Below are 22482 nucleotides of genomic sequence, written 5' to 3' on the forward strand. Positions count from 1 at the left end.
TCACAGGGTCTGTGGTTCAGTTCCATTCCTAAGCAAGACACTTAACAAGCATGTTGGTAAGGCCACATTCATAGCAGGCTCCTATATAGTGCAGGCTAATAACCTTATGCCACCTGCAAAAGATTGCCAATATTAGGAGCATCCTGTTTCAAAGTTATGTATTTGTTAGTTCTAGATTGGAGTAATGTCATTGGATTCCCCCCAAATCTAGAAAATCTTATATACAAAGCCCTTAATGGTAAAACTCCAATGTATTTGAAAGACTTCATACAAGTAGTACTGTATAACCCCAGTAGACCACTTTGATCTCTGAATGCAGGCCTACTTGTGCTTCCTAGCGTTTGCAAACTCAGTAGGAGCCAGAGCCTTAAGCTGTCAGAATCCTCTCCTGTGGAACCAGCTCCCAGTTCAGATTCAGGTGAATAGTCTAATGACTAGGCTTAAAACTTAGAGCTCTCTCCATACATGTATATGTTACCTATTTCATGTCAATCACCCTGTTTCTTTGTCTCATAAAATTCTCCTCCGTCTCTGTAGATATCCCCTGCTTTTTGCATTTACTGGCACAACCTGCACAATGTTTAGTTGCTTTTTTGCTTGTTTGTCTTTCTCTCTTCATCTTCCACTGAGCCCACCAAGTCAAGGCAGATGGCTCCCCACCCTGAGCCTGGTTCTGCTGGAGGTTTCTTCTGTTCCCTCCACCTTAGTGCTGCTGTAGGGAGATTTGTTGGATCTTTGACTTTTCAGATGGGGACTAAACATGTCACATTAGATTTTTGAATTTGAGTTTATTTTCAGTGATTTGCAGTCATTAAAGGAGACAAAGTATTTGCTGTTTTACACCCTGAACTCTCACGACTGCATCCTCAAATTCACATATTTTTGGAACCTTTAAATGTCAAGCATTTTGTGTCTTTAACATGCAGCACACCTGCCTGTAACCCTTAACTTAATTCAATAACTAACATCTTATGTTTGAGATAACAGACTGTCAGCACTCAAGGAAAAATTTCAGCTGTTAATTTATTTGACAAAATATACAATTATGAGTAAAAAGAACCATTTGTATATTTAACCTACAAATATTAAATCTAAAATAGCATTTTTTTTAATATACTGAAAACACATTGTATAAAAATATTACAAATAACTATGAAAATACAAATATGTACAGAGCAGTTCTGGTTTTGACTTCGAAATTTAAATTTTCGCATCTCATTATAGTGGACTGTGGTGTAGAGAAAATTTGTTCTTGTGTCTGAATGTTTTGTCCAGGTCTTAAGAGACCGTGATTTCTTCACTGTCTGATTCTGAGTGTTTGCTGGACTCTAAAGGAGAGGAAAGATGATGATGATGATGATGAAGGTGGTGAAGATAGTGAGGATGCATCTCCTGACTGTCCAGCTGCTCTTGTGGACTGTTGGGTGCAGTCCTATCTGGCCTGTGGCAGTAGGTGCTGCCAACATCAGTGAGGTCTGGGTTGGGGTTGGTTTTGGTGGGGAGGGTCTGCTGGCGACACCCCCCAGCGGACAGCAGTTCCCTCTCCTTAGAATTTCTCCATTTCATCCTGCGATTCTGAAACCAGATCTTCACCTTAACGTGTGACAAAAAAAAGAGATAAAAATGTTAGTTTCTTGGACCTAATTACTCCTAAAATTATCCCCAGGTTGGTTTGGGACACACAAGCTTGGTTTTAATTTCATTTAATTTCAAAGTGACAATCTGTGATAAATTGATAAATACGGTTGTCATTGGAATGTACCTGGGAGTCTTTGAGTCCCAGTTTACCAGCAAGTTTCTTCCGGTCTGGTTTGCTGATGTACTTCTGCTTCTGGAAGGTCCTCTCCAGGGCCTTCCTCTGCAGGTCTGAGAACACAGCACGCCGCAGCATTCCTCTCCTGGGCTTCCCTCGGGGGGCCAGGGGCCAGGAAAATGTTCCCGGGACAGGAACCACAGAGGAGGAGGCTGTATGGAGACAGCACAGCGAAAAAAGATTTTTCATCTGATAAACAATCACTTTAATTTAATTTGTGGTTGGGTGAGTTTTAAAAGTTTTGAATGAGGCTGGTAGGGTGTGTATCTAATGTGTTTGCTTCCTGGATATCAGTTGTTTTTTTGTTTAAAGAAGTAAACCCTATAGAATATGCTCACTTGACATTTTGTTTGGTACAGCTGTATGATCTAATGGAATCCAATACAGCCTCAATGCCATGTATTGTATTTTTAATATGTTGTAATTTTTCAGTTTTTAACTGTCAGTAAGGTGATAATTCTACACTTTATTACTGAGGTCTGAGGTGTGGTGGGTAGTGCATTATAAGAAGAGGTGGTTCTAATATTTTGTCCAGCTCATAAATAGGGTGGCCACTCTATTTAACTGAGAAATTATAACATTGTAAAAGTAGAACTCATGGCCGACCTGCTGTATTGGATTGCTTTAGATTGTACAGGTGTACCAAAGTGGGCAGTGAGTGTTATGTTGGGCTAAAATAATCTATTCTGGGCAAATGCCATTCACCGTTATTTGTGTATACAAACCCTCATACGCAAATAATGCATTTTATAATCAACTCATGGATATTCTGAGAAAGTGCAACCACATAAAAAAAAAAATCATCATCATTGGTGATCTCAGTTTGAACTGAGTATAGGTTAAAGAAAAAGAGACCTTTAACAATTAGCGTTAAATGTATCAATAAATGGTCCAACACATACTGCTGAACTCTCAAGTACACAATTAGATTTAATAGTTTATTAAGGTTATAATCTGGTTACAGGCTTATCTGACAATTATTTAACTTTGGTTGCAAGAAAACTGAGAAACAAATTTTGTATACATGCAGATAAGCAGGCTATTTTTGATCATCATTGGAAAAATATACAGTATTATGTTCCAATCATTTGGAATATGGTTGTAGCACAATTTAAAGAAATTTTAAAAATGTACTGTGAGGGAACTATTTTAAGTCAGTATTCAGAAGTAAATTGAGGAATAAAATTAATCTTAGGTAATTTAATGGAAATCTGGGAAACTGATGAAGACTCGGCACTGAGAAAGCATTTAAATCCAGAAGATATACAGACGTGTTATGCTAAAAAAGTCTGAGGACTCAAGTTGTCAGTGAACTAAGATTAGCTAAATTTCATTAAACATAAATTTACAAGAAGGGGTCTTAGGAAATCTCCAGCTCGCCAGCAGGGACAGTTAATTCAAGACTATGCTGAAATTGCTTCAAATGCTTTTCTTGAGTCTCTTCATACAAGTTTTATTCAAGGAGACTAAATGTAAAGATATATTCCAACTTGATACTATGCAGTGAAACGTCCTACCAGACCTAAAGAGGTGCAGTTCTTTTATTATTTAAAGCTACATTTTAAAAGCTGCTAACTGATGTTAAAATCTGTAGCCACTGATCAGGATCTTTGCTGTCACACTTTCTGATTGTGTATCAGGTGTTGAGTCTGATTTGACTGCTGTTGTTTTTTTTTTCATTGTAATGGTGTTTTATATTTAACCAACCAGGGGAACTACAGATGAACATTATGAGGAAAAATAAAAATAGGATGAAAATTATCTTCAAGCTAACAATGAAAAATGCATCAAAAGGAAACTGAATACACACATTATTGCACATCGTCCATTTTAAATAAACTTTAAATATTAAAAAAGAAAAGAGTAATAAACAGTTGGGGAGAAATAAAAATATATTCCTTGCAGGGATCATCTGCCTGAGTTCACCGGCTACAAAAATATAAAAAGACATTAAATTCAAAGAACACATTTTTTTGTTAATCATTTATAATAATCTTTTATTTAAGCCTCCCATTTAGTCAATTGTCCTTTGTTGTGCAGAAGGGTCTACATTTATTTGTGATGATAATGCCTATCACCAGAGTGTGGCAGTGGATGGACAATCAGATTTTGGGGGTGTCCAGTTCTAAAAGGTACTAAGAGAGGCTCACCTTTGTAACCAATCAGAGAATTGATAAGCACGTTTTGTTGCTTTCATAATTATTGTCATGTGCAGATGAGTAATACCTAAAGGGCTGTGTGCAGAGTGTGGGGGGAGCATAGCAAATGGACACTGTGAAGCAGGTAGAGACAGGGCTGTGTAGGACAGAGTAGACTGATTTCAAGTCTACAGCTTGGTGAAGTTGCATACTTCAGCTTAAAACACATTTTTTTCCACTTTCTTTGTTTTTTTCTAAGTTGTTGTTTTGTTTGTTTTTGCTTATTTTTGGCTGGTTTAAAATGTTATTGAATACAGTGTTTCAATATTTAATATATAATAAATTGTTATCTAATATCATCAATTTTCATGATGCTTCCTATGATTTTAGTGTGGAAAACAAATTATCTTAAACTTGTCAGGAGCTTATCACTCAGCAAACTTTGTCCCACAATCTCCGTTGTACAAGCGCCCACCTCCTACATATCCCCAGAACTCAGTTACGGGGGATTGAGCTTTCTGCTCAGCTGCCCCCTGCCTGTGGAACTCCCTTCCCGAATATTTGAGGGCCCCACAGACTCTAGCTGCTTTTAAAAAAGGCCTGAAGAGGACCTACCTCTTCAACAAAGCTTTTTAATAACTGCTCCTTGCTTGTTTAGTGTTAATCTTTCTATGTTTTATGCTTTTTTCTTGTAGCACTTTGAGAATTGTTTTTTAGGTAAACTACATTATAAAATAAATGTATTATTATTATTATTATTATTATTATTATTATTATTGTTGTTGTTGTCAGTTTTTTCCCTATATTAAAATATCTGAGTTTTTCCGTTCAAATGTTGCTGACTAGTGACGTTTTTCCATTCGTACACGTGCTCCACAAATTAAAACACAGCAAGCACATTACAAATCATTAAATACTGCCAGGTTATTCCAGCTCTCCGATTCTTGCTAATTTTACTTTTATTATGCTTTGAAGTGGTCAGTTATCATGTCAGTTTGCTATGTTTATCAGTAATTATTTTTATATTAACTATGGCCACTAGAGGTCACCAAATTACCTCACTTATTGATTCTGACCTACATGCACTTAATATTAATAAGGTAAAGGAAAGGAGCAATATTAATTAAGCTGCCTAGCCTTTTGTATTTTTTTAAATGCTGACATAATAACTTCTACTAGAAAAAGATGTTTCTGTGTTTCTCAGTCATCACAGGCCATCTTGTTTCCAGCATCAGCAGATAGGGCCCCTTGATGGTGCCAACAGTATAAAAGATCTGCCTCAAATCTGATGTTTCAAAGCCCAATTTGTCCAGCAGAGGAAACAGAGCCTATGCTAATAAGACGTGCTGTCCAAAGCCCAGCTCATACTGCCTCTAATGAAGCATGAAGGGGAATTGTATAGGCTGCAAATGCACTGAGAAAGGTGATTGTGTTGTAATGAATTGAGTGGAAAAGACCATCGACAGGCCAGTATATTACAGAGCTATTAAAGACAGGTTAGAATAATGTAGAGCTCTTAGAGAGTCATCACTCAAGCTTTAGTGAGCTGAGCGCTGTTCACACTGTTACACAGCTGCATGCAACTTTTCCTAGGATTCGTCAAAGTGCTGGAAAATGAGTTTAATGAGATCCAGAGTGAATTAGACCTTGTGTGCAACATTACTATATCAAACTTTCAAGATATGCATGTCTGTCTGCCTGTCTGTGTGTGTGTGTGTGTGTGTGTGTGTGTGTCTGTCCATTGGTGTGTGTGGCTGTGTGTGGTTTTGGCTCCTATTGGTCACGGTGGTGTGAGCTTTGTGGGCAGGCTAAGGGGGCTTGGTGGGAAAACGACAGCGCGTGAAGAGGCACTGAGTTCCTGAGCTGGGAAGATACCCGCCTCACATTTAGACCATGACAAACGGCACTAATATATTTAAAGCGTGACCAACTGGACTAATTTGTAGATTAGGACAACTGGTGCTAATGTCAGCAGTCAGGGAGTCTCCTAAATAGGCCTTCAAATTGGCAGAGCTGATTCTGAGGTTTTAGCATGGGTGTATTCCCATGCTAAAAGGCTGACAACATCTCTGAACAAACCCACTCAGAAAGCACCATTTACATCAGCTGCAGCGTGCGGCTTCATTATCACTGCAGAAGCTGTAAACGGCCTTTTCAGTTCCATCAGTTTGTTTGGTTCTATTTCCTCTGTTTTCAGATATGAACTTCCACAATGAAAAGGACCACTACACTTATCTGAACTGACTCAAGTTCACAAGTGTATTGAAGCAAGAAAACCAATCAGAGCAGGCGTCAAACTGACGTATCAACAGGAAATGTAATAATGTAAATTTGCATTTGCTTTATAGCTCAGTAATTAAACTAATATTCTTGGTCGCTTTAACTGAACTACTTACGCAGTACAAGACTTTTTACTCCAGCTGAAGTACAAAGCACATGCTCAAATTTTACAAAAGTACAACAACACTAAGAGAGATTTCTCTGGTCACCCATTTGCCTAAGTAGTTTCACATGTGCTTCATAAATAAGTTTTAGGAGAAATCGAAAATGTCCATGTCTTTTTATGTTTAGTTCATGCACAGAGAGAACCACTTCAAAAAACAGATTTATGACTGTTTACTGTAAAAAAAAAAAAAAAAAAAAAAAAAATTAAATGATTTCTGCTATTCCTCCAAATGTTGGAGGCTACACACTAAGGAAAATCGACTTTTTTTTCAAGATTATTAGTCAACTCTTTTCACATTTGTGCTCTACACTGAGAGCGACAACAATAAGTCCCCATTTATTAGTTAATCAGAGTTTTTATTAAACTGTAAGATAGTAGAGTATAATATACAAATTTCCTCGGAACTGTAGTGGAGTAAAAGTAACTTAAAACAAAAATACTTAGGTAATGTACAGTTATCTCAAAGTGCTTTTTCTAAGTACCTCAAAGTTGTACTTAGGAACAGCACTTATGTACTTATATGAATAAATGTAACTTATATGTATATAAATAAAAATATATATTTTATGGTACCTTATAGCTCAAAGCATACTAGATCCTGTGCTGAAGCTGAAAGATGTCAGCAAAATTAAATAAAATCAATCAAAAATTTTATTCCAAACATATTCATCGTTAGTATTAATCAGAGTATTAGTCTTTGGCTTTCTTCACATAGATCTGGGCAAATATAGCCATGGGTGCACCATACGCGTCTGTACCTCTAGCTCAAACACACCGACAACCCCACTAAGTTGCAGATTTTGTCTTTATTGTGCATTATATAGCAAAAGAGAGAAGTGGAAGCTGGGCTCTGTGGTAAGTCCACCTACCTGTGAAATAGGTGGCTCTGATGAAAGGGTGGAGGCCTCCATCAATAAAAGGCAAAGGGAAGGACTTAGCATGAAAACTCTGGCCTAGAGGAGAGGAACACACAGAAAACAACACACACTGATTTTATGTTCTGACTCCAAAGAAACACAAACAGAAATCTGGAGCAAACACTCCTCAAATGTATCAGAAAAGACAAATGTACTGTTCTCCTCTTATTATTAATTATATATTTAAATAACTGATTCTTTCTGCTTGAAACATGTGATGCAACTCATATCCGTTTAGATTTTTAAAAGTTAACATTTTTAATTTAATACAAATCCATTTATTAACATTGCAACCTTTAATATCTGATTGCAATTTAATTCGATGTTTATATTTATAATTCTAATTATAGATAACATATGTATATATACACATTTTCAGCAAGAAAAAAAAAGGTGCACTGGAGTTAAATTTGTATAATTATAAATTATGCTTAGTAAATAATGCCTACATTTTTAGCATTATTATTATTTGGCTGTATGCTTTGGATATGTTATTCTTACTTGGGCTGGTAAAAGCAGCTGTAGCGCTTAAATCTATATCATCAGTCAATTTTCATACTCACTGCTCTGAGTGGACGGGGCCAGTATCGCACTAACGCCGAACTTGAGGCAGGCGGAGTCCGCGCACGCGGTCCGCGGAGACTCGGAGCTGCCGCGGTTCTGTTGGCCGGAGCTATGAAGTTCGGACCGCTCTGTGCCGTGTCCTAAGGCCCGGGGTGAGGCGCCCGGCCGCTGGCTGAGCGGGAGAATATCTCCGGAAATTCTAGAAGAGAAAGTTCTCTGTATGTAGCTGACAGGCTGGCTTAGTCGGAGGAGATCTTCTACTAGGAATCCCGAAGGGAGGGACCGTGTGAGGGGCGACGAGAGAGCCGCAGGAGGACGGAGTAAGCCCGGGTAGAAAGGAGGCGGCAGGGCGCTGCACGGAAACATCATCGTTGTCAGCTCTCTGTTACAGCGCTCTGCAGAAAAAAAAGGCAATAAAGAGGAACCGAACCAAACACACTCACTCTGCGAGTCCGTGCCCGTTTGCAGAGGTTTTTATAGCAGAAGTCACTCCTGCACACAAACATGCACGCTCGTGCACGAGTTCACCCTTCAGCCCGTCTCCCGGCGTGAAGCTCTTTAAACAGAAGGTTCGGGCCAAGATGATTGGTCAGCGCTCCCCTGATTGATTTGTGATTGGACCTCAGTCAAAAACAAGCACATTGTCCCACTGCCCGCAAATGGAGACATGTCATCACTTCACTACACCGCTTTTATAGTGGTCCAGGTGGGGGGACCTAATTCAGAACTGGTACATAGGCTGAGAACCAAATGATAACAACTGGATCCGACAACTGGCCTGAGGTTTTGGCTTCGTGAACAACCTAGAGGACACAGGGGAAGGAATATTTACACGCTGTTTCAGCTTAAATGCACAGAGGTCCACGTTCCTCATTCTCCTTTCATGGTTTTTTTTACATATAGATTTTTAAAAATAAAATCAACCCATTTGACAACATTCAAATAAAATGTTTGGTAAAAACTCAAATTCAATATTACAACATTCACACGCACAAATAAATAATTTAAAAATGTCAGGTATGTTATCCACCTAATGACAGTTTTTAAAAAAACCGAAAGATTTACAACTAAACATCTGCCCAATAAAAAAAAAACGTTCCCACATGAATCCAGCCTCGTTGCATCATCCCCGTCCTCCTCATCCCCATCTTGTAATTTCACCAAGTGTCTGTCAGTCAGTGTACAAGTAGTGGAGACAGGTGGTCTTTCCGCTTAAAACGATTTAAAGCCAGAGAGACTTAAAGTCAGCTCTGTTCTCGTCGCCTTTTGATCACAGTTATCGGCTCAATGTCCCCTTGACTTGAACGAGTGGAAAATGAGTCGAAGTTCAGAAACACAGAGCTCTCACAGTCAGTGGACGCCCCGCGCTCATTTCATAAGGAATACTGTCACTCAGAATTATGACTATAGCGTGTTTCTGTGTAATTTCTTTCTCTTAATAATAATACTCACATGTTTTTACAATACTTAAATAACGAATTAGCAAAAAAACCCCTTCATATCCACAGATAATTATAGCAATTAATGCCTGAATAACACCCACTGATGAAAAGAAAATATCTATATAAAAATATTCCCTATCCCTTAAATTTTAATAGAACCTATAAAATCATAACAAACACATTGTGTTTGGCCACAGGCCATTTTGGATATGCTTTATTAATCCCCATAGCGCAATAGTTGTGATTTTGCAATGTGGTCAGGAGAAACCCAGAATCAAACTACTGACCCTCCAGTTCATACTGAGAAGTAGTAATTTTAAAGACATTTCAGGCAACAGAACTCTAGCAACCACTTTTTTCCTTTTCTAAATGATCTGCACTTATATAGCGCTTTTCTACCAACTGGTACTCAAAGTGCTTTACACTGCTTCTCATTCACTCATTTGCACTCACAATCTCACACACACTCTGTGTGAGTGTGTTGGAGCTGCTATGGCCAACACTCACCGGAAGCAACTAAGTTGGGGATCAGTGTCTTGGACACTTCAACATGTGACCGGAGAAGCCGGGGATCAAACCGGCAACCTTGGGATTGGCGAAAGACTGCTCCACCTCTGGCTCCCATTTACTGTATATGTATTTTAAATACAAAAAATGATGACTCTCGTCATATATTTATTCTACTCCTAATTTGAAGGCATTATGATGAAATGATCTGCCGGTCAGCAAAAAGAAACAAATTATTAAATCGGAGTGGCAGTAAATAACGACACCTTAACCAAAACCCCTCTTAAAGGGAGAGAGAAATTGTTGAGTTCAAAGCATTTTATTCATTCAGAAAATCCCTCTATTGTATCGGAGTGGAGCAGATGGTTATCTGGGAGGGAATATAGGAATCAGCAGAACTAATTTCTCCTTCTGGTCCTACAGACAAACTGGCCTGCTCCTTGATTTTTAACCAGCACAACAGCTGTGCGGTGAATTAAACACCAGTTAAGACTCATTTTAAAGCTATTAGCCTCTTGATGTCTTACAACATTAACCCTCCCCAACTAACTCACTGAATTGATTACACATGCAAAGATGGAACAACAACTATGGCTGTGGTGAAGTAAGATCTAGTTGATACTCCAAGTCTTAACCAACAGACGTGAGATGAAAATTAAGGCCTTTATCAGAAGAAGCTTCACATTTTTAAAAGCTAAAAAAATGAAAAACCAGGGAGCTGGACTTGTACGCTGCATATTCAAATGCACTGGGTAATTACTTAACATTGCCAGTAATAGCTTCTCTTTCTTTCACCCTTGTTTGCGCCCACCCCCTTACTTTCTCAGTCTCGCTCAGCGTTTCTCGGCTGGAGCATCTGTTTCCAGGCACTGTGGAACAGAATGGATTAGTGGGGCCTTCGGTGTCCAAGTGCAGCAACAAGCATTAAATCCATATTAACTTTCCATTAAACATCACCTTGCTCTGTCAAGGGAGAGAAAGACACAAGCCCTGGGATAAAGCTCCTTAGATAGAGAGAGAGAGAGAGAGAGAGAGAAAGTTTGTATTTGTAGTAGTATGTGTGTCACCCTCAATGCACCTGTTCCCTCAATGTACTTTTTATACGTCATTGATGAAGAAACTTTTACGTTCAGACTCATATTTGTCACATCAGCACATACAACTATTTTAAGCTCAACAAGCTCTACACATACATTAATACAATAATTTTAAATCCAATGTGTATATTTGGTTCCATCCCTGGAAATCATTTAATCACTTTGTTACAAAGTCACTAAGTCGCCCTGCTGCCTTGAAAATTGTTAAATTCTTAAATGAATGTTAAATCTAGGTTAATAGTTAAGGGGAAAAAATAACCCATTTCTACTATTAAAAAAGAAATTCACAAATTGGCGCTATATAAATAAACATTAACTTTAACAACTTGAATGAATGAACTGAGCAAAGTAATTATTTCCACTAAAAAAAACCTAGAGTCTGAACAACTCATCTTTAGTTTTAAAGTGGTTTAATTAACTGCTTTGAGAAGGGTTACACACCCACAGGGGTGGACTTGACAACTATTTTGCCCAACAGTGACACTGGCTAGTGGATTTTCAGTGTTACTGGCCACTCAGCAGCTTGTACTGAGTTGGTGTACTGGAAAAAACAAACAATTGAGTGAAAATTCATTATTTTATTTCTACAACAGTTAAGTCACATGGACTATAAGAAATTTTTCCCTTCTTCTCTTTCTCCTCTTCTTGCCACTTAACTATCACTGCCATTGTTGCTGTTAACCTTTTTTCTTTTAATTTAATTTAATTTTTTTCTAAACATTGTTATTGTTATCGTTATATAAATATGTTGTTTTATTATGTTGTGTATTGTTATTGCTGTTATTATTATCATCATTATAATCATCACTATTATTATTGATATTATTAACATTATTATTTAGCTTCTTCTTGCCATCATAATATAACTATTATTATTAAAAATGCATGTGTATATGTGTGTGTATGAAGGCCAATGTATAGTATATGTGGACACGTATGTGCTACTTTAGTAGTAGTACTTTCTCTTTCACTTTTACTCCTTTTTCCACTGCTTATTAGTATTATTAGCTTGTTATGTCAATTTATGTCAATACTTTACTTTTATAATATAAAAGTTAATATATATATTCTATATACATTATTTAGAATATATAATTATAAAAAATATTATTATTGTAATTTTATTTATTTAATTATTACTTTCTCGTTCAGTAGGGGCTGGCTCTCGGTGGGGCAGTATGGGTCACTAAATTTCAAGACCACCACCTCTCCACTGTTTCACCCTAATAAACAGGCCCCCTCCTCAGGGTTTGGGAGCTGTTTAGAAGGAAGACAAGTGGGAGCCAGCACTCACCTGTTAGGGTCGAGAGCGACTCAGAGCAAGGTAAGCCAAAGAAAACACTCAACACAGTTAAGCAAACAAATAATACACCACTCCAGCTGGACCACCCTGGAGCCCCAAGAACAATTGCTCTGATTGGGCCTTGATCTCCCAAGGTATTCAGTCACACAACCCCCACCCCTCCTTTTTTCTGTTTTGCTTAGTGTTGGTTTTTGTAGACTTTAGGTTTTTTCTTTTTTTCTTCTTTTTGTTTTGTTTTAGATAACTTCTTTAAATATATAGTTTCCTCAAAAAAATTATAATTATACGATGTACATACATAAAAAATGTTTTCTAGCCTTAGTATGCATTTACCTATCTTTTCCTATCTTTTCTGTGAGTAGACTAAACCTCCAACCCCAATGCACTTTCACAAGCAAACACACACGGTACATAGGTCACATGTGTCTTGTCTTTTTTCTTATCTCACACTAGCTGTCATGTTTTGTAATGTGTTAATTGTACTGGTTCTTGTTGTGAATAAAAAAAGAAAGAAATATTGTCCACCAGAACTTGCTCGGCTAAATCTATTATAATTATCCACTATCTATCTATTAGTATTTTAGGTTTATGTTTAATTTCCAGTGTGTGCAATCCACCTGCATTTGGTGGGTTAGTGGTTGTTAATGTCAAACCCTGGCCCAAGCCCTAATTTGCATTAGGTTTAGATGATTCCACTAAATGTCTATTCAGCTATTAACCCGAATTTTATTACTGTAATGAAATAAGGTTTTGTCGAATTGAAGACTCACTTTGCCTCTTTCCCCTCCAAATTTCAGACAGAGTTAAATTCCTCAGTAGTTAAAGAAGAAATTAAAGAAAAAGGAATCTTTTAAGCAGGTGTAAATAGAAACTTTGACAGATTTTTTTATATATACCAAGGCTTTAGCTTATTGAAACTTTTCCCGCTTTCTACAGTATACAGTAAGTGAATGTCAGGCTGTAGGGGAGTGCAGGGGACAACCTGAATAAGGGCAAAAACTAACATGGACTTTTTATCTTTATTGTATCAACCACCAGCTGGAAAGATTTGTCAGTTTTTTAGAGATGTGCATCAAATAGTGCTAATCCATCTCTCAGAAACACATGCAACAAGTTAAATAAAATCAATATGTGACTTGGGAGAGTAAGCTACAAGAGGTTGTGATTTTTTTTTTTCCGTTGTACTACATTGTGCCTACAAAAAGTAATTGTTTGACACAGTTTCATTTCAGTCTTTATATATAATCCGATGTGTGTATCCATTCATGAATCCGTTTGAAAAAAAAATTTGTTTCATTACTTTTAATTAATTGAAATAAATGTTTTTGAAATTATTTATGACACATTTATAACAATTGTTAAAACTAACTATCTGTCTATTAAAACCTATTGGCGTATGTTGTAACATGGCCCTTCCTGATGCAGACCTCCCCAGTTTCTACTGGGCTTGGACCGACACAGCACAGCTGGGGATGGCTGTTGACACTTTACATATAGTCATGACCGATTGAACCAGTGACCCTGTGGTCCGTGGACGACTGCCTTACCAACTAAGCTACAGCCCCACAGCAGTTAAATTGTGATGTGTATTTTATATAAATTCATAAAAGATTGGGTTTTTCATAAAAGATTGTATTGGGTCCAAACCCAATTCAAAAAAGTTGCGACGATGTGTAAAACGTAAATACAAAGAGAAAACAAATCTCATCAACCCATATTTTATTCACAACTGAACATAAAAAACAAATGAAACTGAGATATTTCACCATTTCATCAAAAATATTAGCTCATTTTAAATTTGATGGCCGCAACACATCTCGAAAAAGTTGGGACAGGGGCAACGAAAGGCTGGAAAAGTAATTACTGCAAATAAAAAAACAAATGAGTAGCATTTGACAACTAATTAGGTTAATTGGCAACAGGTCATTAAAATGAATAAACGGAGCATTTCATCAAGGAAATCACTTTAAGCAAATGTTCCTAAACGTAAACTTTCGAAGACTTTGAAGTTCCTAGCATCTGCAGTATATAATATCATCAAGAGATTCTGAGATTCAGAAGGCATCTCTGTGCACAAGGTACAAGGCCGAAGGTCAAAACTGGATGCGTGTGATCTTTGGGCCATCAGGCGGCACTGCATTAAAAACAGGCATGATTCTCTACTGGACATCACTGCATGAAATGCTGCTGTGTTCTCTGGGCCAAAGCTCATTTAAAATGGTCTGAGGCGAAATGGAAAACTGTTCTGTGGTCAGATTAATCAAATTTAGAATTTTTTTTTTGGAAAGACAATGCTAAACCACATACTTCATCCATCAAAACAAAATGACTATGCAGGAGAAGAGTCCGCGTCCTGAAGTGGCCTGCCTGTAGTCCACACTTTTCACCAATAGAAAACATTTGGTGCATCATAAAATGAAAAATCTGGCAACAAAGGCCCAGGACTGTTGAGCAGCTAGAATCCGGCATTAGAAAAGAATGGGACAATATTCCTCTTCTAAAACTCAAGGTATTCCCAATGATCACCACTTAACAATATATTACACTGCACATTAAAGAAATAAATTACTTTACTAAACTTATTCTTTTGTGTTTATCAGTCAAGTTGATATTTATTTCAGGAATTGGTGGAAACCCAATCTACAAGTGGACTACAGATAGCAATTTGTGTAGACATTCATGCCCCCCGAGAACAGATCAAAGTTTTCATGCATTCTATGAAAAATCCAGTGAAATCTACTTAATTAGTTTGCCACAAAACTTGCCGAGACACTCATAGCAATAATGTTGGCAATCCCTTTATTTTTCCAGTAGTACCATGGGATTGACATTAGTGGTTTTGAATGAAACATTGTAATAACTTTTGAATTAATTGTTTGCTTTTTTTGCCACACTGTCATTATTAATGACATTCCCATTAGATTCACCGAGCAAAGGAAAAACTAAAATGGTGAGCATAGCATAACCATTACACCACCTTTATTGTTATTCTGAGCACTTGAGCTTGATGACAGTAAGTGTTTAGCTCAAAGCATTGCCTCACAGAGCCGTTTGTGATTAGCCTGTGTCGCTGACAAATATGAGAAATTGCTTCCTTCAGTGTACCTGCCATAGCCTTGGGTCACTCGTGACATAGAGCACGCTCATTGAATGCTCATTAGTTGTAGATTGGTCATGGGAGCTCAGAGCAATACATTGCTGTGCTAACAATCTTTCCTTTTATAAGAGCTTCCATTCTTCCATTTACAGCCCATTCTGCTCTAATCTTATTGGAGTCTCATAATGTTCTGCGGCCCTTTAGCGGGAGGCTTAAAGCACCTGGCAGGTTGTTTAGAGGGAAGCTTGTAAATGCCTGTGGTTAAAATAGGCTCCAAGCCCCAAACACAAGCCAAGCCTTGCCAGGGAAGAGAGGAGGGGGACCGATTTGGTTGTCAAGTCAAGTTTACATTTAGGTTTTGCCAGTGGAGACAGGGAAAGAGAAAGAGACCCCGCACTAAACTGTTGCTTTAGTTTTCCTAGCTATCTCTTTCTTATGATATTTACATATTTCTTTGCACTAGTCAGATATATTTTTATTCAGCCACATCACTAAATACATGTTTTAACAGCAGCTGAAATAAGCATTTTTTTTTTCCATAAAAATACAGTATACTGTATAGTGAAAAGATAATGGAACATTTAGCAGCAAAAAGACCATATAACAAAGCGTACATTTTGGATTTATGAACTGTTATTGCACTTCAATAATCACACAGTATGTTCTAATGATGATATGGCATGTTCCTTAAAAAATGTATTAATCCATAATATCAGGTCAATGTTATAGCAGACCTACATACAAAGCAGTACAGCAAACCCACCTAGAATTTCTCTACACATAGATTATTATTATTTATAATGGATTATTATATAATAGCTATTCATTTTTATTGCTGGCATGCAGGATTTGTTTTTGTGTATAGAGAGCATGGGAAGCACCTTATCCAAAGGCCTGTATTAAGCCAGGATGATGGGTTGAGCGTAGGGTTGAGGGCAGGGATTCGGCTCTAGCTAAGGTGAAGAGGCCAAGGTTAGCTCTAGGGTTGAAGATGAATGCAGGCAGTCTTATTTCTGAGGCGGGCTGAATACAAGGACGCCAGCACAGCACTGCATGACTAGCAGGTATTGAGGCGTGGCACGCCACATAATTGGATTGAACACCGGCCACGGTATTTATGTCACTACTTGTCTTGTCAATCCCATAATAGGCATAGCAACGGCGTGGGGATCTCCCATGGTGACGGGACTTTGCCTTATTCAGATAGAATGGAGAGAAAGGAGCCAAGCCTCATTTAATTCACATTTAATTCTCACTCAAACCGTTTTAAGGACTGATGCTATTTGCATAACAGGGGAAAAGAGACTCTGCCTTTTCAGTGCCCCTCTATGTGTGTGTGTGAGTGTGTGTGTTTGTGAGTGAGCAAGAAAGATAGATAGGGAGAGAGAGAGAAAGAGAGAGAAAGAAAGAACAGGAACAGTGTCGTAATTGAAAGTGTATAGCAGGCTTATATATGCATATGCTGAAGGACAGCGTTCTCACACGGATCAGCGGATAGACCCATATACGCTGTTTATCAGCATTTATGTGATGGTATTTCTACACAGCACGACACAGTTACATCTCAGAATAATTAGGTCTCCTCATTCAGCAAATACAAAAATTCTTTTTTCACAGAAATATTATCGGATCTTCACAAAGATAATGAGAAATAAGATAAAAAAAGACAAGATAAGATCAAAGCTGTTATATTTACATTTACATTTAGTCATTTAGCAGACGCTTTTATCCAAAGCAACTTACAATTGAGGTACAAGGCAAACAAAAATCTAAATCAAGGAGAAAACATCAAAGCAAAATCCTATCAGAAAAGTCTGGATTTTTCATGAGATGCAAGCGAGAAAGAGCAGGTTTTTTTTTTTAATAGAGATTTAAGTGCATAGGAAGATGTGGAAGAGTTCTGTGTTCAGCACTTTTTTGAATATTGGGAGTGAGTCTGCTGAGCGTGCAGAGTTTGGTAGCTCGTTCCACCATCGTTGGACCATTGAGCTAAAAAGTTTCGCTTAGTGCCGTTCGTTTGCAGACCGCAGCGGACGGGAGGGATTGTAGACTTGAATGAGTGAGCTGAGGTAAGCAGGAGCTGTTGCGTTAACCACCCTGTAAGCAAGAGACAGAGCTTTGAACCTGATGCGAGCGGCTACAGGAAGCCAGTGTTGAGATCTGAAGAGTGGTGTGTCATGGGTCCTTTTAGACTGATTAAAAATGAGGCGAGCTGCTGCGTTTTGGATCATCTGCAAGGGTTAGATTGTGGATACTGGTAAACCCATCAACAAAGCGTTGCAGTAATCAAGACGAGATATGACCAGCGCCTGTACAATGAGTTGGGTTTTATATTCCATAATGTAGGGTCTGGTCTTCCTGATGTTGTAGAGGGATAATCTGCACGCCCTAGAGACTGAGGAGATGTGGTCCTTAAAGCTCAGTTGGTCATCGATGATGACTCCCAGATTTTTGTCTGACTTAGTGTGGACAATCACTGTAGATCCAATGTTGATGCTGATGTTGTGTTGCATCGAAGGTCTGGCTGGGAAGACAAGGACTTCAGTCTTGGAGAGGTTAAGTTGAAGATGTCTCTCTCTCATTCAGGCAGAGATGTCTGCGAGACAGGCAGAAATGCGTGATGAAACAGTGGAGTCGTCCGGTGGAAAGGACAGGAAGAGCTGTGTGTCATCAGCGTAGCAGTGATAAGAAAGACCATGCGAGTGAATGATGGAACCATGATGATGGATGCAGTATAGACAGAAAAAAGAAGAGGACCAAGAATTGAGCCCTGCGGCAGACCGGTAGAGAGGCTATGAGAGTGAGAAACATGCCCCTGCCAGGATACCTTGAGGGTTCGTCCCGTTAAGTAAGAACGAAGCCAGTCTAAAGCTGATCCAGAGATCCTTAAGTCAGAGAGTGTGGACAAGAGGATCTGATGGTTCCCAGTGTCAAAGGCTGATGATAGATCAAGTAGAATTAAGACAGAAGACTGACCTGTGGCTTTTGCAGCTCGAAGATATTCCACAACAGTCAGGAGTGCAGTTTCTATGGAGTGACTCCTCTTGAAGCCAGACTGGTTGACATTGAGGAAGTTGTTATTAGAAAGAAGGTCTGAGAGTTGATTGAAGACTGCTCGTTCCATTGTCTTGGCCAGAAATGGAAGAAGGGAGACAGGTCGGTAGTTCTCCACTACAGATCTGGGCCTGCTTGAATGAGGTCGGAAAAGTCCCTGTTGTGAGAGATGTGTTGATGACTTGTGTAATAGAGTGGAAGGGATTGGATCCAGAGAGCGGGTGGTCGGATGGTTAGAGAGGAGGAGGGTGGATACGTCACCCTCAGTCAGAATTGCAAATGATGAGAGCAATGCAGTGCTGGAAGAAGTTAGACGGATTACATCATCTGGAGGAGACAACTGTGAGCTGATGGCTGCCACCTTGTTGGTAAAGAAGTCGACAAAGTCGTCAGCAGTGAGAGGGGTAGATGCCAGAGGTGAAGGTGGGTAAATGAGTGTTTTGGAAGTGGAGAACAGCTTCCTCGTGTCTGAGGTGTCGCTGAGCTTCTCCTGGTAGTAATCGATCTTTGCCCTGGTGACACTGTGTGAAAAAGATCCAAGCAGATCCTGATACTCAGCAAGAGCAGATGGAGTCTTGGATTCGCGCCACTTCCTCTCAGCACTCCTGAGTTGTTCCAGTCGGAGAGCCACGGATTAGAAGCTGAGGGACGTTCGGGTCTTGAAAACATCGGGCAGAGACAATCCAGACACAATGAAAGTGTAATGCAGAGGCTGTCCGTGGCTGCATCTGCATCGAGGACGGAGAGGTCCTGGGTTGGGCACCTGTTGCTGTCTTACAACAGCCTTAACAAACAGAAGCAAAGCAGAAAAACAATCTGATTAATTCATCATCAGTGAAAAATTAATCAATGGAGGCCAAGCCAGGAAATGTTTCAGTTTTAGACTTTTGTGGAGACTCCTCCACAACTAAATGTTTACTTCCCCTTTTATAGACATTCTCCCATTTCTGCAGAAGTGAGAAGTGTTCTGTCACTTCCGCTAAATGACATGTTGCCAGTCTTACTGTCATTATTTACACCCGTGCTCTCTCTGCCAAAACACGGTAAATCTTCCAATGTGAAATAGGCCAATTATAAGGAAGCAATTGAGAGATGAGAGTGAATGCTGCAAAGTCTTGTAAATGGCTTGTGAGAGCCACTTAAAAACCTGACTAGTTACTGCCTGAAGCTGATGGTACACATTCAGGGTAAGTTTGATTCAGTGTGTAAAACCTTTAGATGTGTCTCTTAGCTTTTTGCAACCCTTTGATATAACACAGACTCTTCCCAGGTTTTCAGCTTAGCAGGTAAAACCACAACAGAAAGACTTCTTTATAACCAATTATGACTAAATATTGTTTTGTTTATAAGGACTTTATGTTCATATTTTGGTATTGTACCTGCATGGTGCAGAACCCAGCTTATCTTAGCCACAGTAATAGCCTAATCTAATATCTATATCTAATATTTATAATCTAATACGTGCAAGCAGCAGTCAATCAAACTCAATCTAAATCAAATAAAAAAGACACTTGAGATCAAATTTCAACGAGAACATTGTCAACAATGTGGCGACTGTGGCGCAGGAAGGTAGAGTGGTTGTCCACCAATCTGTGGAAAAGTGCTATAAAAGTGCAGACCAGTTACTACTGTTAGCAATAGTAAGGTTTGCTTCGGTGATTGATGCTCTGACCTTTCATTGTAGTACCACAGACACCTTCAAACTTCAGTATTTGACATCTCTAGTGCAAAACATAAAAGTAAAGTGCTAATCGAAATTGCTTCACAAAATTTAAAAAAGAGAAAATAATACATACAATAAAACTTCAAATATAAATTAAAATACAACTACAAAAAAGATGTACCCATAAGAATCAGTAATAGAATCAGTAACACAGAGAGACAGGGGCAGGGCATTCCACAGCCTGGGAGCCACAGACTCAAAAGAAATAGGTTTTTGAGACCACGACCATGCTCTGGAGGAGCCATAAGGGGTTAACAGGTCAGAAATGTACTCAGGAACCTTGCTGTGAAGGGCTCTATAAGTGAGCACCAGAATTTTAAAATCAATTCTACATTAGATTGGTAACCAGTGAAGAGAATATAAAAATGATGTTCTACTGGTTCCTGTTAAAAGCCTCACTGCTGAGTTTTGAACAATCTGAAGTTGATTTATAACACGTTTGTTAAAACAAGTCAAGAGTGAATTACAATAGTCCAAACAAGATGAGATAATAGCATGTAAACATCTCTAAATCTACATTGGACAACATTTTCCTCACTTTAGAAATAATCCGTAGATGATAAAAGGCAATTCAGATATAAGCCTGTAGTTTATAGGGTCTGATCCAGGTTTGGCTTTTTAAGAATTGGGTTCCCTCCAGCTTGTTTAAAAGAAAGGAGGGGACCGTTCCAGTAGAAAGAGACAAATGTATCTAATTTACCAGACAAGGACCAAGTAATTCAGTAGCATTTAACAGTAAAGTGTTTGGAACAATGTCAACAGGTCTAGAAGGAGGTTTAATCTTTTTCAATAAAACCTTAATATTCTGTAGGCTGACAGGAGAAAAACAGGACCACGTGTGGAGATGGGAGCTTCTAGTATAGGTGTGTGAGGATAGGACAAATACTGTCTCAAATGTCCTGCACTTTACTGACAAAAAATATCTAAAATCTGTTATAGTTAGCTGATGAATATACAGCCACTTGTGGAACTGAGGGAGACAATATTTTTAATGGTATCAAACAGGACTTTGAGATTTTTCTTATTTTCAGATATAAGATTGGTGAAATAATCTGATCTGGCCTGTTTAATTGTGAAATTAAGAGATATGATCAGCTCCTAAGTGTGTAATCTGTGTACTCCAAGTTTAGAGCTTTTCCACAAACACTCTACTTCACGACAATTTCTCCTAAAACTAAAGATGCTTTCATTTGGCCAAAGACAATGTTTTTGAGGAGAAATAAAGTTTTGCTGAAATGGTGCCACATTATTTAAAACAGACACACAATGGTTATTAAACGACTGAACTAATGACTCAGCATCAGTACACTCATTGAAGGGACTGTGTTGTTGAGTGATCACCTTAGATGATGGAGACTCCATATAAAAGGACATATTAAAGAAAATACAACTGTGATCGCTCACTTTTATTTGATCCATACACAGGCCCAAACTAAAAACCAAGTCCACTGTATGGCCCTTTGCATGAGTGGGACCAGAGACATGCTGTGTGGAGTTAAAGAACTCAGTCAAAGAGTTCATCAGCTGCAATTCAAATTTTGACTACAGAAGTTATGTATGCTTTGTCCCATTGGGTGGGTGCCTGGATCCTTGTGTAATACCCAGTGTGATGGTACAGTGGAAGCACCTTTAACACCTCTTGCTCTTCAAGCTGGAGCTTTAACAGTTTCCAGAACTTAAAAGCACTGTGGAGTGTGATGGCACAACATGGCTCCTGTCATTACCATCATCCTTTAATCCACTCTAAAGCTCTTTTTTTTTGTTTTCCATCATACCAGCTATTTAAACTTATGTCACATGGTTGTATTCAAAAGGCAAAAGCTAAATATCATTATTCTCAGTGTGAACAGACTTACCATTGGAGTCTAAAATACAGTTGGATGAAAATGTTTGTACATGAAATAATATATCAAGAGAGATGCAAACTCTTGCACTTTTTAAATTATACTATAACTTTTTTAATATACACTCCTGGATCTTACTTCTGATATTGAAGGAATTTGTACTAAGCTGATTGTGCATGTTAGTGTTAGGGGTAAGTTTGCATTCACCTACATGCTATTTTAATTTGCCAGGAAACCAAGCTTAACATGACTTTGGAAGAGCCAAGAGACCTGGGATCAATCCTCAGCTAAATTATTCAGATAACCTCTTAATCCACATATGAAGAACTGGGCCATGGTTATATTATAGCCTCTGTTCCCGGCCTCCTCCCTTTGAATATGTTCATTATACATGTTGAAATAGTCCCCTGAGTGACTCAGATCTTACATTGTCAAGAAAGTGTGCTTCTTGATCTTATTCCTATAAAGGAGAGCATCAAAGGGCTGGATGAAGAGATGAAATTTCAAGTTTTTTTAGGCTTTCATGCAGGAGCTTCT

The 22482-nt window shown here is 38.5% G+C and overlaps 1 protein-coding gene across 1 annotated transcript; it reads right to left on the reverse strand.

Annotated features, from left to right (window-relative positions):
• Positions 1-414: 414 nt before the first annotated feature.
• LOC137125395 (homeobox protein DBX1-B-like) lies at positions 415-8419 on the reverse strand. Its single transcript, XM_067500803.1, has 4 exons — positions 7878-8419; positions 7267-7350; positions 1763-1965; positions 415-1593 (listed from the first exon to the last, which is right to left on the reverse strand). The coding sequence occupies exons 1-4, from the start codon at positions 8245-8247 to the stop codon at positions 1279-1281; spliced, it is 972 nt and encodes a 323-aa protein (XP_067356904.1). The 5' UTR covers positions 8248-8419; the 3' UTR covers positions 415-1278.
• Between the last annotated feature and the right edge of the window lie 14063 nt (positions 8420-22482).

This window comes from Channa argus, chromosome 4 (assembly GCF_033026475.1).
Source record: "Channa argus isolate prfri chromosome 4, Channa argus male v1.0, whole genome shotgun sequence".
Taxonomy (NCBI): Eukaryota; Metazoa; Chordata; class Actinopteri; order Anabantiformes; family Channidae; genus Channa; species Channa argus.

What these genes read in the sequence shown, in the direction of transcription:
- LOC137125395 (XM_067500803.1), bottom strand. Translation starts at nt 8,247, where the DNA reads ATGATGTTTCCGTGCAGCGCCCTGCCGCCTCCTTTCTACCCGGGCTTA. An exon ending in GGCCCCGTCCACTCAGAGCA is followed by an intron (nt 7,351 to 7,877) that starts GTGAGTATGAAA and finishes CCTCTCCTCTAG; the next exon opens with GCCAGAGTTTTCATGCTAAG. An exon ending in CAGAGCCACCTATTTCACAG is followed by an intron (nt 1,966 to 7,266) that starts GTAGGTGGACTT and finishes GTCTCCATACAG; the next exon opens with CCTCCTCCTCTGTGGTTCCT.